At 38.0% G+C, this 17,032-nt stretch overlaps 1 protein-coding gene across 5 annotated transcripts in view; it reads left to right on the top strand.

The window, feature by feature from the left end:
* Positions 1–17,032, top strand: part of TRPC4 (transient receptor potential cation channel subfamily C member 4) — a 131,526-nt gene that overhangs the window by 98,871 nt on the left and 15,623 nt on the right. For all 5 annotated transcript variants that reach the window (XM_063391977.1, XM_063391975.1, XM_063391974.1 and 2 more), the window contains one exon: positions 9,446–9,585. In XM_063391977.1, the coding sequence (XP_063248047.1) occupies positions 9,446–9,585 (140 nt within the window). The remainder of the gene's footprint in view (positions 1–9,445; positions 9,586–17,032) is intronic.

Here is a 17,032-nt window from a genome sequence, read left to right as displayed (position 1 = left end):
ATTTTGTTCTGATGGATTTTTGGTTGGTTTTTTCAGTGGTGGTGGTTGTTTTTCTAAAGGAATGAATCTCAGCCAAACACTGCTCTTTTCCCATCCACATACATACAAAGTGTAGTCTAGTCATTTTTTAATAAACTTAATATTTTTCTTAGGTCTTTATCAATAAGCTAAGGTTTGTTTCCAGGCTGCAATGTAGTTTGTTGTCTCATCTCTTCAAACCATAAAATTATGCATTATCCTTAAGAAGAGTAAATGAAGCACTCTTCAAGGGAGACTATATCTGAGGTACATAGAAATACTTTTGTATTTTCTGGATGTAAACAAAAAATTTTGTCATTTGAGTCAAAACTAGTGTGGCTCTGTGGTTATAGTTCTTCTCTGAAACCTGCAACATGACAAAGCAAATACTTTCTTGGAAAAGTATATCCTGGAGCAGCAACTACATGTCAGAACTATTATTATTTTAAACAATAGAATTTTTGTTGTTTTTTCCTAATTCAAATAGCTCTGGATGTAGTTTGCATTTTAATACTATCTCTCTTAAAATCCAGAGAGGAGGAAGAGCTCACTGTTGCAGGTTTCTCATCAACATGAACTTCAGGACACAAATATTTTATGCAACTTAAGTTTCAAGACTGTCCATAGTGACCTAAGCTCTCCAGTGGGCAAATAGTAATTAACATTTGCCAACTACCATGTAATAGAAGGATAAATGTGCATAATTAGCACCTATTAAAAGTGTCACTAGAGTAGGACGCTCAGAGAAAAAATTTGTATGGGGCTACATTTCCATGGAGACTATCAACTTTACAGTTTTAAAGTCTCTTGAGGAAACTTCTGCATTAATTTTGTCTTTTCCATGATTAGATGATTACACAAGTCGTGCTCCACTATGTGGTGATTATCTGTGGAACAGTAAGTCAGTGTTACAGGGCTGTCACAACCTTAAGAAATAGTTGTGGAGAAATTTCTCCGTAAGAACAGTCAGAATCTCCGGTCCTTGCACTTAAATAAGAAACAAGCTTTGGCTCATAAGGAAAATTAATTGTCATCTTATTATTAGCTGTTGCTTCACATTACAGAAACATAGGCCTGTTTACTATACTTGAGAATCCATCACCATTGAAAAATGAACAGGGAAATCAAGAATATCATCTTGGGGAAAAAAACAAGGAAGAATTCTATCACATTCTCCATGCAGTTGCTAGGTGTCCTTTGTGAATGATAGCAGTGCTTCTGAGGGGAAACCAAATAAAACCCAGCTTCACCCTCTGTGTGCCTTGACTGCAGCTCCTGTAAGGATCATATCGATCCTTGTATGTTTGTCATAGGTGTTCTTTGGCCCTAAACCATGGCCTCAAATCTAGCTGTGACTGGACTAAGTGCCTTCACAGTGGGCATTTGCTTCACCAGCAAATGCTATGAAATTGAGTATGTAGTTGTGGTTAAAAAGCTCCTTGCCAGCTTTTCAGGGTTGCTGCAGCAAAGAAAATTTTTTTTAGGCAATTTGTTTTCATGAGCTTTTTCTCTTTTATGGTCATATTTAAATGTTCATTTTAATTGGATTGTTCAAAAGCCTGCCTGGAGCAGGAATACAGCCTTACTGGATCTCTTGAACAATGTGTTCCCCACCCTTTCTGTCAGAATGGTTTATACTATTAGAGTACATGAATCTATAGAGAATATGGATGTTTGGGAACTGTGCAAAATTGCAAATATTTGTGGTTAGCAAACTGCTGTTGGGATGTATGGGAAAGTAAGGTCTTGTCAGTCCTTAGCACAATGTACATTCAAACTGATGGCACAGCAAGACACTTCAGAATAATTGATCATAGAGGGGGCAAGTACAGTGTGCACCATGTTCTAAATTAGGTCAAGAAAGTGTTGTGTAAAAAATTAAACATTTAGTATGAACTGACATGTTTCAGGGAGCAGATATAGAGGGTAATATGGCTGGCAAGATGAAACAGTACATAACCCATAGTGACATATATAGCACAGAGGAGAAAAACAACCCCAGACAAGGCAGGAACACAACTTTGTTTAAGGAAGGATCATGCACATAATGGCCACAAAAGGCCATTAAGTCCAAACTGCTGCTCAAACACAGGCTAACTGCAAAGACAGGTCTTATTGTTCTGGTTCCTGTGAAGTCAGATCTTTCATTTCCCCAGAGATGAATATTTCACAGCCTCTCTTTCACAGTGCCTGTGTTTAGAAATTGATAAACCTTTTTCCTGATACTTGTAGCAATATCCCATGCCACCACATGCAACCATCATCTCTCATCCTTTCAGTGTGCACCTCTAGAACAAGTCTGGCTCCAGCTCTTCAGAACCAGCAGTTTCATTAGTGGATGGCAACAGCAGTCCAGAATCACAGAACATTCTGAGTTGGAAGCAACCCACAAAGGTCATCTCTTTAGTGAATGGTCCATACAGGGATCAAACTTACAACCTTGCCAGTATTAGTATCATGCTCTAGCCAACTAAACTTTGAGACTACTTACCTCCCATTATTCTCTTCTTTAGCCTGAATAAAATAATTTCCCTCAACCCCTTCTTGAACATCCTGAGATCCAGACCCCGTTTAACTTGATTGCCTTCCATTAGGTTCACTTCAGCCAGTTAACACCTCTTCTTTGCTAAGTATTCCAAAACTGGACTCAGTAATGAAATTATTTATTTGAACATCAGGAGAGCCACTTCTTCTCCAGACTGCCTGTATATTGCCATAATAGGACCTTTTACTCAATTACTTTAACTCAAGTTGTAAGTATTTAAGGCAAATATTATCTATACGGATTATTTCATTTTATTATTTGGTTCTTGGTGATGTTGGCTGACATTTTCAAACTTTAAGATTTGATCTAGAATGGTCTTTTTATTTCCAAAATGGAGGCCAAAGGAAAATATTTTGCTTCTATTATTATTAAAAAAAAAAAAAAAAAAAAAAAAAAAAAAAAAAAAAAAAAAAAAAAAAAAAAAAAAAAGAAGCAGGTGACTTTTTTTTAATGGTGTCTCTGGCCATGTCATTCCTACTATTTTGCCTTACCTGACACAGGACTCAGGCACTGTGCACATTTGTTCCTCTCACAAACGGGTGTTTACCTATGGGAAATCCAGAAGTGTGTGTTTGATTTTGTGGATGTTCTCTCAAAGTTGTTGTACTCTGTCAGCAAAATATGCCCCAGAGAATGGAAGCCACTGAATTATGCCAGGATGTCTCTTGTTACCTTCATATACCTTCAGCAGAGATCAGTTCATCAGCCCAGGTGTAAAACAGAAGAGCTTTATCAAGCCTCATCAATAATCACTGAATTCTCTGGAAGGACTTTCCTTCACTGAGCTTTAGATCATTAACAGCTTGTCTAACTTCTTCTTGTATCTGAAAAACTCTACATCACATAGCAGAGCAAAGTTGAGTTTGTCAGTTAAATGGTTTCACCCAGCAAAAGTACGTTTTCCAAGAAACGCGCTAAAAAGCTGTTGTTGATCTTGGCATGCAGAGACTGACCCCAAGAAAACTCTTGCTTCCCACCACTTAATGGTAAAAAACAAAAATAGCTCAGAGCAACCAACCTTTTGTGGGAAAGGTAAGGCCAAAATAGCAAAGGATCCACAAAACTTTTTGAGACCATAGTTCAGGATGCCTTTCATAGCTCTCTCTGACAAATTTTGATGTTATTGTTCACAGTGAGACTTTAGCCATAATTATAAACAAGAGGCAGTGTTGTAGAGATGGCATAAATCTTTGCAAATTTCCACAGTTGCTGGAAAATTGTCTTTGCAAATGCTCAAGTTTCAGTATAACATAGGAATTTAGACAGGCTGTGTTTAAGGGTTTTTTTCCTAGAACCTAAAACACAGTTGAATGGATTTCAGAGGAAAGTTATTTCTTCGTTATTTGATTATTTTGCGTGAGACTGAGAGATGTGTTCCTTAGAATAAAATTAAAGCTCTAGGTAGCTATAAAGGATCAAACAGGATCGATCCAAAATGTTTTCTAACCAAAAGTTGTCTGCCAGCATTAAAATATACTGTGTTTAACCCAAGACTTTATCCAAAGGAACAGAATTTTTGTAATAGTATTGAGCTGCTGCCCTGCTCAAACTCACAAGGTTTGCCATCAGAGTCTTAATTTATGAAAAGCAGGTCCACTTTTTTGAAAAGACATTTCAGTATCTAATACCAAAGATTTCAAGACTGGAAATACAGCTTCAAAATCAAAATGTATAGATAAATATTTAAAATAAAAGCTAATCTTACCAGTGTATATTTATTTATGCATGTACACATTAATCATATGCAGTATGTGATATCTATAACTAAATTCTTAACGATTTTTTAAAAGTGCTATGAGAATTTTATTGAAAGATGTTCTTTTTCTAAGAAGATTTTTATTTCAGTGCTTTTTGTTTTTCTAAGATGTATTCTCGTTTTATTGCTTTGAATAAAACTTATTTTACGATATGTAGGGTTTATTTTAGAATAAGCCTTTTTTTCATTAATATTCAGAAAATTATGCTGCAAAAACACCAGTTCACTCACAAATTAATTTTATTTCTCCAAATTCATTTTATCTGATCAATTTCAGTTCCTTTCGTGCTTTAGGCAAACTGGACTTCAGTCAAATTGTTGCAACTGATCAGCTTGCATGTATAATAATTCATAATGCTTTCCAAAACCTCTCTATGGTGTCGGTCATGCCCAGGGCCCCATGTGGTCTGTGGGATTCCTGCCATGAATTTATCTATTTCATCCCATTAAAACCATGGGCACTTAATGAAATTTGTCATCTCAGGCTGTTTCAAAATATGCATGCTGTTATTTCTCTTTTACTGCTCCAGTATGTGGGTATAAACAATGCAGCAAGTATTTGAAAGTCTTACCCTCAACTTTTTAATTAAAGTCCTTGATTAATGAGGTGGAAGAGTTTCATAATGTTGATAATTTCCTTGTAAGTGGCAATAAATGATAATAACATGGAATGGATAGGTCAGGGTCTAAGAGGCAGGTGTGAAATCTGGCTGGTGTGAAGAGATAGGAAAGACACAGTTGGAGCAAAGAGACAGAATATAGCAAAGAATATCCAGCTAAAATAGTGAAATCTGCTCTGAGGGGAGATATTTCAGCTAAATACAGGCATCTGAAAATTAGACACCTGTTATAATTCAGCCTGATCCTCCATGGCGCCCTTTTCAGCCAGTGGGAAGACTGACCCACCTGCAGATGACAGAATTATTGCCTTGGAGATTCTTGTTTCCTCCCTAGGAGCTAAAGAGGGCTTTAGGCAAGCAACTTGTCCCCAACCTGACTGTCTAAAAGGCTCTTGCTTTTTGATCTACTCCCTGTCTCTGGCAGGTTTCACTTAGCAGTTTTTCCCCAATACCAGTGTGCAGGTTGGCAGTGTCCCCTCTGTTTTGTTGAGATGTCAGCTTTCTTGCTGCTGAATGTGTAGCTCTGACATGAGCTCTGTCTGTTTGCAGTAATGTTGCAGCCTTGGCACATTAATGATCAGGCAGTGCCTGGACTCTGTATGTCTTTCCTACCTGTGGCAGTGGCTCTATCAGACAGTCTTGTCGCTGCATGTCTTCTCTTCTGTCATGTCAGGTCGTGTTTGGAAATGCCCTAAAGCCTCCTTGCATAATAAAAGCAGGTAGTATCCAGCTATCCATAAATCTTCCAAGCACAAAAATGTACAAGGTCACAGAGATAATTCTGCTCTGATCTCTGATCTCTTTTTTTTCTTAAAAAAAAAAATACAACATAGATTTTCCAAGTCTTTTCCTGATTCTCCCAGTGAATCTAACAGAAGAAAATTGGCATGTTGTGTCAGAGCCTGTGCAGGTAAGAGTGGTCTGACTTCTTTCCTCCAGACACTTCCTTCTTGTACAAAGATACAACTCTGATCTACAATAAGATTTCAAGGCCTCTGGCTGCTGTAAATTAAACCTAAACAGCACAGCTGAGAATCCCTGAGGTTTGTTGTTCAAAATACTTTAATCATGTAAGTTCACCAGGCCTTAGAGACATCTTCAGCCTTGTGTAAAGGTTCTGGGATTTCAGAGTACACTTTTCTAGGCTAGCTCTTCAGGCACACTTAGGAGGATTTACAAAACTCTAGAGAGTCCCTTTCTGCCAGCAGTCATTGCTCCAGATGAGCCCTGCTAAGAATCCCTACCCATGGAGACCTGGGCTGGGAAGACTCTGATCACAGCCGTCATCGTGAGGTTGCCCTGGAATTGTGAATTCGAGCAATCAACCCTAGGACTTGGTGCCAAGATCTGCTTTCAAAATTCCATGTGTGGGCATGTGCATAGGTGGGCTGTGTGTCTTTCACAAACATAGTATCCATCTATCCATCAGCATAGCTTCAAGTTCTCTGGACTCACGTAGGATCTCAGTAACCGTATTTATATACTGAGTTTGTACCTAGGTGCTCTGGCTGGCAAGAAGAGCAAACTGTCACATCTCCATTACAGCCGGCAAAAATATGAGATTTCCAGTTTTCCATTACTATTTGCTTGAAAAGAACATGCATCAGGATGAACATAAAAGTTTTCTTGAACCAAGAAAATAATTAGAACCACCACCTTTACAATGTCAAAGTATACTCAGAACTTTCAGCTGCCAAATGACTTCCAAATTGCTGGTAGCTTGGATTAATTGTGTTTCTAATTCGAAATGATCAAATTTACAACAACCATATACTCTCTTCCACTGTTCTATAATAGGTCAGTATTTCTCTGTTAATGCCAACTTTAAAATTACATTTTATTTTCTGAAGCCCAGGAAATGCTTGGAAAAACAGTCTGGCTTTTCACTCACAAAGCAGATCAAGTGCAGCAGCATTAGTCAGCATTTCTTTTTCAATCTGTACATAATCCCATTATATTTTAGGCAGTGCTGTCAAAGCATGCAATACTGTGCAACAGTCTTACAGAGAACAGCCCCGTTGCAGTCTGTGTCAGTTCACATCTTTGGCTGGTTGTGGACCATAGAATATCTTGGCAAAAGACTTCTATTAACTTAAAGCCTCTTGCTAAAGCATTCATCTTACGTTTCATCCCAACCTATAACTGCTGTCTTTTCAAAACGTATTTTAAAGAGAATCCTTAACTCTGATGAGTTGCAAAAAAGGTAATTTAATTCTGTGAACATGTGTATTGATTTCTGCAAAGCCTTTTTATTTGTGATTCTCCTGTCAATGCGGCTGTTTGCTTTCTGTGCCATAGGAGTCTTGCCAATGTCCATATCCTGTGACTTTTTAGTGAAAATTTTGTAAATGAAAAAGAGCAAGGCACTGTTCTGTGACACTGAGACTTAGGGGCTATATCTGTATTATGCAGACTTTGGCTTGGAGCCTGGAGCTAGGTCTTCTCCTGCAGTACAGTGGTGATTTTCGTGTGCTACAATGCAGGTGGAGCAGCAGTGATTCAGAGCAGTGTCTGAAATGTGAAGGGGCACACAAAATTAGACCTGATGATGGTTAAGTCTTAATAAATTATGCGCCAAAGGTAGTGGAAGAGCAAGCAGGGACATTTGCAAGTTCATGGGCTGTGTGGTGAAGGTTGGAGAGGACTGTGAAGAGAAGGGGGAGGCAGATCTGCTGGCACCATGTTCGTACTGCATGTCATGAGTGGCCAGGTCTTTGAAGAGTAAGAGGTTGAGTGATTTCACTGGCTGAAATGGGCAGGCATGTGGGAGCCTGCCCTAGCAGCCTTGGGAAGGTGTGCTGCCTTTGTGATGGCGCTTGGGCAGCCAGCAGCAGTGTGGCAGCTGTGCTGTTGGAGGATGTTGACCGCTGCCACGCAGTCACGTGCAGCTGTTCTCTCTCTGTTACTCAGCACAATTGATTGCACCTTTAAAGTAAATGTTCACTTCATAACAGCACTGTATTTTCTGGGTTAGCTTTACCTGATACACTACGGATAGAGTTGCTATCAGCCTGTCTAGGTTGTTGTAGGCAGTAAAATGGGCCTATCCCACTTTCCTGTCTACGTGTTCCCAGCGAGGTCCTTCCTCAGAGTCTGTTACCTGAGGTCTGCAGAATGCTGAAATGGTGATGGCATCATGGCTGAAAATCAATCCTATGAAAATAAAAATTGCTGAATCAATCAGATGATTCAGATACTGCTCAGGCTTGTCATTATTGGTGATGACACACAGAAACAAGATGGGACCATGTGTCTGAGGTTTGAGAGTAAAGTTAATGAGGAAGAGAACTTTCCCTTTTGAAAGCAATCAGGAGACAGAAAAACCAAGCCAATACACTACAAAATTAAATTGTAGTAACTCAAAACCTCACCTGGCACAAACAAGAGAAGGTCAGACATTACTTCTTAGGGATCATGTTTGAGAAAAATCACAAGTTTTCCAACCAGTCAACCAGGAAGACCCATTTAGACAAAATGTTTAAGGAGAATTAAGCTCATACTAAGAAAATGCAGAGCTCTATAGGCCCCTGTTTATCATTTTCTAAAAGAGCAGGTGAAAAAAAGCCATGTTGAATTAACTGTATCTCAACACCAATATGTGAGAGATTGGCCTTATTTCTGGTAAATTTTGCCCCTCTAATGAGCACAAAGTAAGAAATTCCTACGAGAAAATAATTGCCTGGGAAAAATTAAAAGCTGTAATGGTATTGTTATCAGAAACTCTCTGTAGATAATAATGTGAAATATGCATCTAAATGTAACGTGTTGACTTATTAGCATATTATATGGTAATGTGAAGTATCTTTTTCAGAGTGGTTTTAATTTTTATAACATTAAAGAGTCTCCACACTGTTGTCTCTGAAACTATTAAACCAAGTTCATATCAGACAACTTGCAAGATTTCCCAGTTGCATTTAATATTTCTGTTTCACTGTGTCTAGCACAATGTGTGCTCTGCACACCTGAATACAGTTTCAATTCCTTCAGTCCCAAAGGAAGCTGTCAACAAAAGAGTTTTTTCTGGAGACACTACTCTTTCATATGGAAAAGGGGGACTTTAGTTCAGCATTGACAATAACAGTAGAAATTCTCTTCATTATTGTGTGGATTCCAATCAAAATTGTGTTGGATTGACTTCTGCAGTCATAAATTTTCCAGTCTGAAATACATTGCATCAGTTGCCAAGGACTGAGTTGACACTGGTAACTTATTTTAAGACCCTTTTAATACTTTTTAGTATACAATGAGAAAGAGATTGAAGAAAACTAAAGAAATTGTCCTTGTATAAGCAGTTTTTTTGGGGGGGGATTTTGTGTGACAAATTAATTCTGGAAACAGGAGAAAGATGAAATTTCACCTTACTAGATGTGTAATTTAGAGCACTCATCCACCTTCCCTTTACACTTGATGTAAGGAGAATCAATCTATCATGAGTTAAGTGTTTAGAATAGTCACAGCTTTTTTTAACTTAACATTGATGCCTAATGAACTATGTTCTATTTACAGGTTTTATCTGGGGTGAAATTAAACAGATGTGGGATGGTGGACTACAGGACTACATTCACGATTGGTGGAACCTCATGGATTTTGTAATGAACTCCTTGTACTTGGCAACAATCTCCTTGAAAATTGTTGCATTTTCAAAGGTAAACTGTTAAAAAAAAAAAAGCAACATTTTTAAGATAAATTATATCAGGCTTCTTCAATCTTCCTTCTGTGTTTGGAGGCCCTGAGGCTTAGCACTGCAAGAGATATATGAGGTGCTCTGTGAATCTTCTGCAGCAATGACAAGAAACTAGAAAAGTAAAAGAGCAAACAAAATATTGGGGTTTATGCTTTTTTCTTCTTGGCCCATGCAATCTTATTTTTTCCCTGATCTGTCATACCGTTAATTTCTTGAGAAATGAAAATGGCCTGTAATATTTTATAATGTTTGCATTTTATTTTAATGTTTGATTTTTTAAGTGAGAAATGATTGCCCCTAAGACGATTTTACACAACTTTCAGACAGGTCTACTGGCAAAATAGATAGTGAAAATTGGTGGGGCAAACTAAAGAGCAAGATTTTAATTTCTTTTGAAAATTTTTTATAAGTGCAACATGAAAAAAGTAAAACTGAAGGCAATAAAAGGGTCACTTGAGGCTGGGTATGTTCTTTTTTACATTCTTTTCGTGGACTTGTTGTGAATAGTCTTGTATTTCCACTGCTTTAAGTATCTCCCAGCAGAACAGCCCTTCTTTCCAAAGGCATAGAACGTGTGAATATTTTGTATGTATTCCACATGAATAGTATGACAGAGCGTATGAATAGTAGGATAGTATAATAGAAATTCCTTGTAAAATGGGATATTTTGAGTCAAAAATGGTCTCAAGAACAAGGAAACCACATATGAAAGGAAATTAAAGCATTTTTTGGCATTTGCTGTAGAGTTCTTATCACATCCAAGTAAAGACAAGCCCATTTTTACTGGCCACTGAGATCAGCATTGTACTTCAGCTTTTCCAAGTCCGCTGCTGCCAGCAATAATTTATAGTCGCAAAGTGCTACTCTGTGGGCATAGAAGGAGAGTTCCCCCTCTGCCAAGATACTTTTGAGTGAGACAAGGAGAGGGCCATCAAGTAGCTCCTCAAACTCAAACAGCAGCTGTTCTTGCTGCAGCCCTGCCACAAGCCTAGAGGAGCTTAGGAACTCTAATTTCCATCATCTTGTGTCTGCTCACAAAGGTCCATGTGTCAGCCAGTCAGGAGCAGGGATGAACAAAGACCTGGGATGCGCTGACACATCAGCCTTCTTTGACAAAAGGTTTCTGACATGCTGGATCTCTGGCTGCAAACCTTTGGAAGTCTTCTTACTCAAAGAAATAATGGAGCCTGAAAGAGGAAGGTGCTCCAAAGAGTGGTGAACTGTCATTTAAAAGCTAATGAAATGCCTTTTTACACACAAAGGTGCCTTATCATAAAGTGACTAGCAAATAAATAGTCATTTCACTGTTCCTTGTAACAAAGCACGCAGTTCATTTAAAATAGGCATTTCCAAAGCATTGAAGATGGCCAATTATTCACTTCAAAATAATACTAATTAGAAGATATTATAATCCTTTCATCTCCCAAATGGCTTCTGTTTACAGTAATCAGATTCCAAGGTGACAGGATCTGGGATAACGTGCATCCATTACTCTCCAAATTAGTGCTTACATTTTAATCATAATGAATACAGTGCTTAAAAAAGCTGTGGTAGTCAACTGAAACACATGATGAAGTAATGAACACAGGAATACAAGTGTGATTTAGTACCCTGCCACATTCCTTCATATGCCTACAACAGAGCTCCTTGCCACTATGCCAGATGAGATTGAGAGGATGCCAAATGTAACCAGTGTGTTTAAATATAAAACTTTAATTTTCTTTTCCTAAGCATTTTGAGTCAACTTTTCCTAAGTATTCTAAGTATTTACAGATATTCTGCCTTTATTGAACCAAATATATAAGGTCAGCTCTTAGATTTATTCTACCTTCTATGGATCAGTTCCAGCCACCTAAGAAAACGTTTTAACAAACTCCCTTGAATCAAATGATGAGTGTCCCCATGCAACTGTCCTGTGTGATAAATATTCCCAGATTAAAATATAGTGTTTATTGCCTGTTTAAGGCTCTCTGACTGATGCAGTAGTTAAGTAGATGGGTATTATCTGGAGTAGCTGATGGGGTAGTGCAAAATTCACCAAAGTGTATAATTTCAGGGGAGAGAACTGCTAAGACACTCAAAGTTACTGGTTTCATTGCCAGTATTCAAATAAAATAAGGACCTCTTATTGGCCTATGTTTTCTTTCTCTCTGTATCAACATGTTAGGTCTTCCTAAATTATCCAGTACATCCATTGAAAATGCTCTCTCCTCCATAAAAAAAATCACAATATATAGTACATTGTCACAATTTTTTAAAGTACAAGATGACAGATTTTAAAAACACATTTCTTTTTATGGAGGGTTTTAGGTAGAAATCATTCTACATTAAGAAAAAATGGTTCTTTTTATGTTTTTTGATTATAAATTATTTTGTTCTGATGTGTAAAGTTAAGTGGAGTGCCAACATGTGTGCAGAATATGTTTACTTTGTCCTAAATACTTGTTAAACCTGATCATTGAACCTAGTGCTGCTTGTTTTCAATTCTGCTAGAAATCACATAAAATTTCCTGTTGCTGATAATGTGCCTCCAGCCACTAACATGACAATCTAGTAAGGAAACAAAATCCTATTCAGGGTGAAAACTCTGAAAAGTAGCTAAAGTACATTATTTGTCTCAACATTTACTAGCTTAATGATCACTGTGTCAAGTCTACTTTGTTCAGTAGTAAATAAGATTATACATCTCTGCTGCCACCAGTTCTGCAGAAGCTAACATCTTCTTCCATGTTTGCATTGTAAAATGGTTTTGACTGATATTTTACCAAATCCACAGGCTAAATGTTCATTTACATAGGAGGATTAACACCTCTCCACCCCTGAAAAATTATGGACTCAATTCCTCAGTGTAATTACCATTTTAAAGCTCTCTGCTAGGCTGTTCCTCTGCCCCCTTCCTACCGTTGTTTTGAAATTCAACATAATGAATGCAAAGATTGGTACATACATTTTAAAACAGGAAGAGTTCACATTTACATATGACTTTTCAGGAAAGGGTTTAAAGTACTTTTCCTGAAATGGATATTATTTAACTTGTCTCTTTGTGACCAGAAACAATGGGGTCACCTTAGACTGAGGTCCAAGAGCCCATTAAACATTCAGGTAGCTTGATCTACATGTCTGTCTAATCTCTTGTGGTGCTTCCAAAATATCAAGAGTTCATGTCTTTTAATGGGAAAACTGTGATCAATAGCTTTTTTTTCCCTCTCAAATGGTTCAGATATTGAATTTGCATTTTATTTCCTTCAAGTAAGGATCAAGAATTATCATCTTGTATTCCCTGGCTGACATCACAAAAGCATCATATATTTGCCTTGAAACTCCACTGTGTATATGCTGCTCAATTTGTTCTCTTCTCTTCTTAATTTTTCATTTATGTGCCATGTAAATTTCCTTCAACCACTGAGCCAATAATAGGTGTTATTTAATCCAATTAAGTGGTGGTTGGCGTTGTTACATGTCAAAAGGTTGCGTTTGCATTTCAAGGGGGGACAGAAATTCACCAGGGTCAACAAATAGAGGACTGCAGACCATCAATATCATGATTTACAGCAAACTCAGTGTTGCTATGTTTTCTCTTACAATTTTCCACTCCCTGGAACAATATTAATTTACTTATCCTGTGTAGAACAGAAGGACTTCAACAAACATAAGTGAGAGAAAAAATATAAAAATATTTCAATTATCCATTGTTTGGCTCTAAGATACATTTTCTATTCTTTTTCTCTGTTCCTGGTTTTAGTATGCCTAGTCTTGTCGCTACTCTTCTGTATTATCTTTTTCACATGAAAGCTGCTTTGTTCTCTAGGGGTTTTTTTTAATAATTCTAGACTCCCTTTCAGCATTGTATGCTCTAGTTAGTGGAATAAATAGGGGTTTGTTGTTAGGGACCTCTTATACTCATATTCTTCTTTATATTATTTGCTGTCTTCTTGCAGTTAGTATATTTCACAGACAATTTCCAAACTTATCTCTTGGGCTTTCACCTTTCTCAGTTTTTTCTGCCAAGTATTTCCAGTCTCCTAAATCATGTTTCTTCAACACTTAAACAGCCATCATTCTCTGCTTACAACCATGACACTTCTTGAATTCTATCCAAACATGCAGGAAGCACTTGAGCCCAAAAAAGGAAGAGTCAGTTATGCTGAAATATCACAGTTGTGCCTTTGATTTCTCTTTTACAAATAAAAGGTCATTTGATCTTTTCTGATTGTTTGAACAATCAGTTTTGTGTCTTTATCTAGGACATCAGAGACAAAGTTCTTTTTTCCTCACCTTTCTGCTTAACATCATTTCTTCTAGAAAAAGTGATATTGGATGCATCTTGCCAGACTACAGCTATAAGACAGTCTATCCCCTTCCCCAATAATCAATGAGAAACTTTAAGAGCAGCTCTCCTATGTGGGATATTTGCTTTCCCACTAATCTAGAAACTCTCATTTCTCTTTGCTGACTGTAAAAGTAGGCAGCAGAGTGCAAATATGGCTATCCACACCTGACTTGTTAAACTTGATTCTTGTTGTCTCGGTATATCATGTGCTATACTTATTCAGTGCCCTGCAGTTCCATGTATTTCTCAGAAGGGTATTTCCTTAGATTTCTCCCAACTCCCCCACATCTGTAACTTCCCTGGAATCTGCCACTACTTGCCCTCACCTAAAATATGTCTGCAGTTTGATGCTTTTGATTCTCTACCAAAACCTTCATCTCTTCCCAGTTTCATATAAGTTCTTTACATTTCTCCATGACTGTATTTTACTGTATTGCCCCAAAACACCTTGTGTACTTTTCCCTAATTTGAGTATCTACTGCTCTGTTCAGTACCAATCCTTGCTTGTAGACACAATTATTCCTAGTTATTTAATAGGTGCAAGTTTTCAGCTGTGAGGGTTGTAAAGTGCCATGAGAATTTGCAGTAATGTGCTGTAAAATATTATTCAAAGAAAGACATTATAGGAATCATGCTGAGGAGTCTCAGCTCTCTCTTCTCAAAAACACTGAAAATATTTTCTTCTGCTTTTTATTCTTGTTTTATCTCTTAGGTATTTCTCCAGTAACTAAATTATGTTTTCTACTGCCTGTTTTTCATCACTGATCTTGAATCAATCAGAACTGGATTGAAGAGCCATAGTGGATGGGGCAGATAAGCATAATCATTTGGGAGAGGATAGTATAATGAAAAGACTACTGATCTATGATTCCAGCAGATCTAGATTTAATTCACTGCTCTGTAGAGGACAAATATCACAGGTGAACAAAATGCAAGGCTGAGTAATTCTTAATTCTTTAATGGGCTATTTTTCAGTTTTGCAGTTTTCATCCTCAAATCCACAAACCTGTCAGCTGCTGAGGCTGCTTGTATGTGAGTAAAAGGCATTGTGCCAGGGATTGCTGTCAGGCACTAGGACAGTTTCATGTGCACTGCCAGCAGGTTAGAGAAACCCTGGTGTGGGGCATGTGCTGACTATCAGTGTCCAAAACAATGCCCAGTTCCCTTTCACAGTTTGGATCATAGAATTACAGAATGATAGGATGGTATGGGTTGGAAAGGACCTTTAAAGGTCATGGAGCCCGGTGCAATAAGCACAGACATCTTCAACTAGATCAGGCTGCTCAGAGCCTCATCCAGCCTGACCTTCAATAGCTCCAGCAATGGGTTATCTACCACCTCTCTGGACAACCTGTTCCAGTGTTTCACCACCCTTATCATAAAAAATTTATTCTTTATATCTAGTCTGAATCTACCCCTTTTCAATTTACAACCATTAGCTCATTGCTATTGCTACAGGCCCTGGTAAAAAGTCTATATCCATCTGTGCTGTGAGGCCCTTTCAGGTACTGGAAGGCCACAAGATCTTCCCAAAGTCACCTTTTCTCCACACTGAACAGCCCCAGCTCTCTCAGCCTTTCCTCAGAAGAGAGGTGTTCCAGCTTTGTGACCATTTTCACTGTACATCTCTGGACCAGCTCCAACAGTCCATACCTTTCCTGTACCCAGGATGCCAGAGCTGGCTACAGCATGTCAACTACACCACTGAGCGTGGTGTCACTCTCAGCATGCTGAGAGTGTACTCAATCCCTTTATCTGTGTCATTAATGATGGTGTTACACAGTCCCAGTCTCAGTACACATCCCTGAGGGATGCTACTTGTCACTGACGCCCATTTGGACATCAAGCTGTTGATCATTTCTCTGTGGATGCACTCATCCAGCCAGTTCTTTATCCACTGAACAGTCCACCTATCAAATCCTCCAGTCTAGAGAGAAGGATGTTGCAAGGGACCGTGTCAAAAGCCTTACACAACTCCAGACAGATGACACCTGCAACCCTTTCCTTGTCCACTGATGCAGTCACCCCATCATAGGAGGCCACTTGGTTGGTCAGGAAGGAATTTCCCTTGGTGAAATCGTGCTGGTGCTTCAGATCACCTCCCTGTCCTCCCTGTGCCTTAGCACAGCTTCTAGGAGGATCTGTTCCACAGCCTTCTCAGGCACAGAAGGGAGGCTGATTGGAGGCTAACAGGCTGGTTGTTCCCAAGGTTTTCATTTCTCCCCTTCTTAAAAATGGATGCTATGTTTCCCTCTTTCCAGTCACTGGGGACTTCACCTGACTGACAGGACTTTTTATGATGGAGAGTGTCTTGGAAACTACATCAGCCAAGATGCATCACCTGGGATGCACCTGATCAGGTCCTACAGACTTAATGTGTGTTCAAGTTACTCAGGTGTTCCTGAACCACTCTGAGACTGATCACCATCTTTGTAGGGCTGTGATGAATGTTTATGTTGTGTCATGTGGCCCCAGTGATACATGGAGTGACTTCCCTTACTGCTCAGGGCATGGCCAGCAGCTCTGAAGGTGCATCTGTGTGGTCTAGAGTAGGTAAATACAGATAAAACCATAGTTCCTCTTTGAAATCTGCATTCCATTCTATTCTATTCTATTCTACTCTATTCTATTCTTTTCTATTCTATTCTACTTATTTTATTTTATTTTATTTTATTTTATTTTATTTTATTTTATTTTATTTTATTTTATTTTATTTTATTTTATTTTATTTTATTTTATTTTATTTTATTTTATTTTATTTTTTATTTGAATCGCCTTTTTAGAGGGCTTCCTAGCATAGATTCTCTCCTCTGATATATTCTATAAAACAAATTAATGAGACCAAATAAATAATAATGAGTCTGCCACAGTAGTTAAGCCTCAGTTCAAATATCTTTCATCTTCATGATTTTTTTTTTTAATTTTTTTTTTTTTTTTTTTTTTTTTTTTTAGATCTGGAACAGAAGTCACAGTTTCAGGGGTCAGACTCTTTGATAATGAGACACATAAGCACTTTGCTATGATTCATTAATAAAGATATTTTTCATCATTGGTCCAGTATCAGTGATTAAGTGATATA

The sequence above is a fragment of the Prinia subflava genome, chromosome 3, assembly GCF_021018805.1.
Source record: "Prinia subflava isolate CZ2003 ecotype Zambia chromosome 3, Cam_Psub_1.2, whole genome shotgun sequence".
Taxonomy (NCBI): Eukaryota; Metazoa; Chordata; class Aves; order Passeriformes; family Cisticolidae; genus Prinia; species Prinia subflava.
The sequence above is the reverse complement of the archived record's forward strand: the minus strand, read 5'-3'. Positions and strand labels throughout refer to the sequence as shown.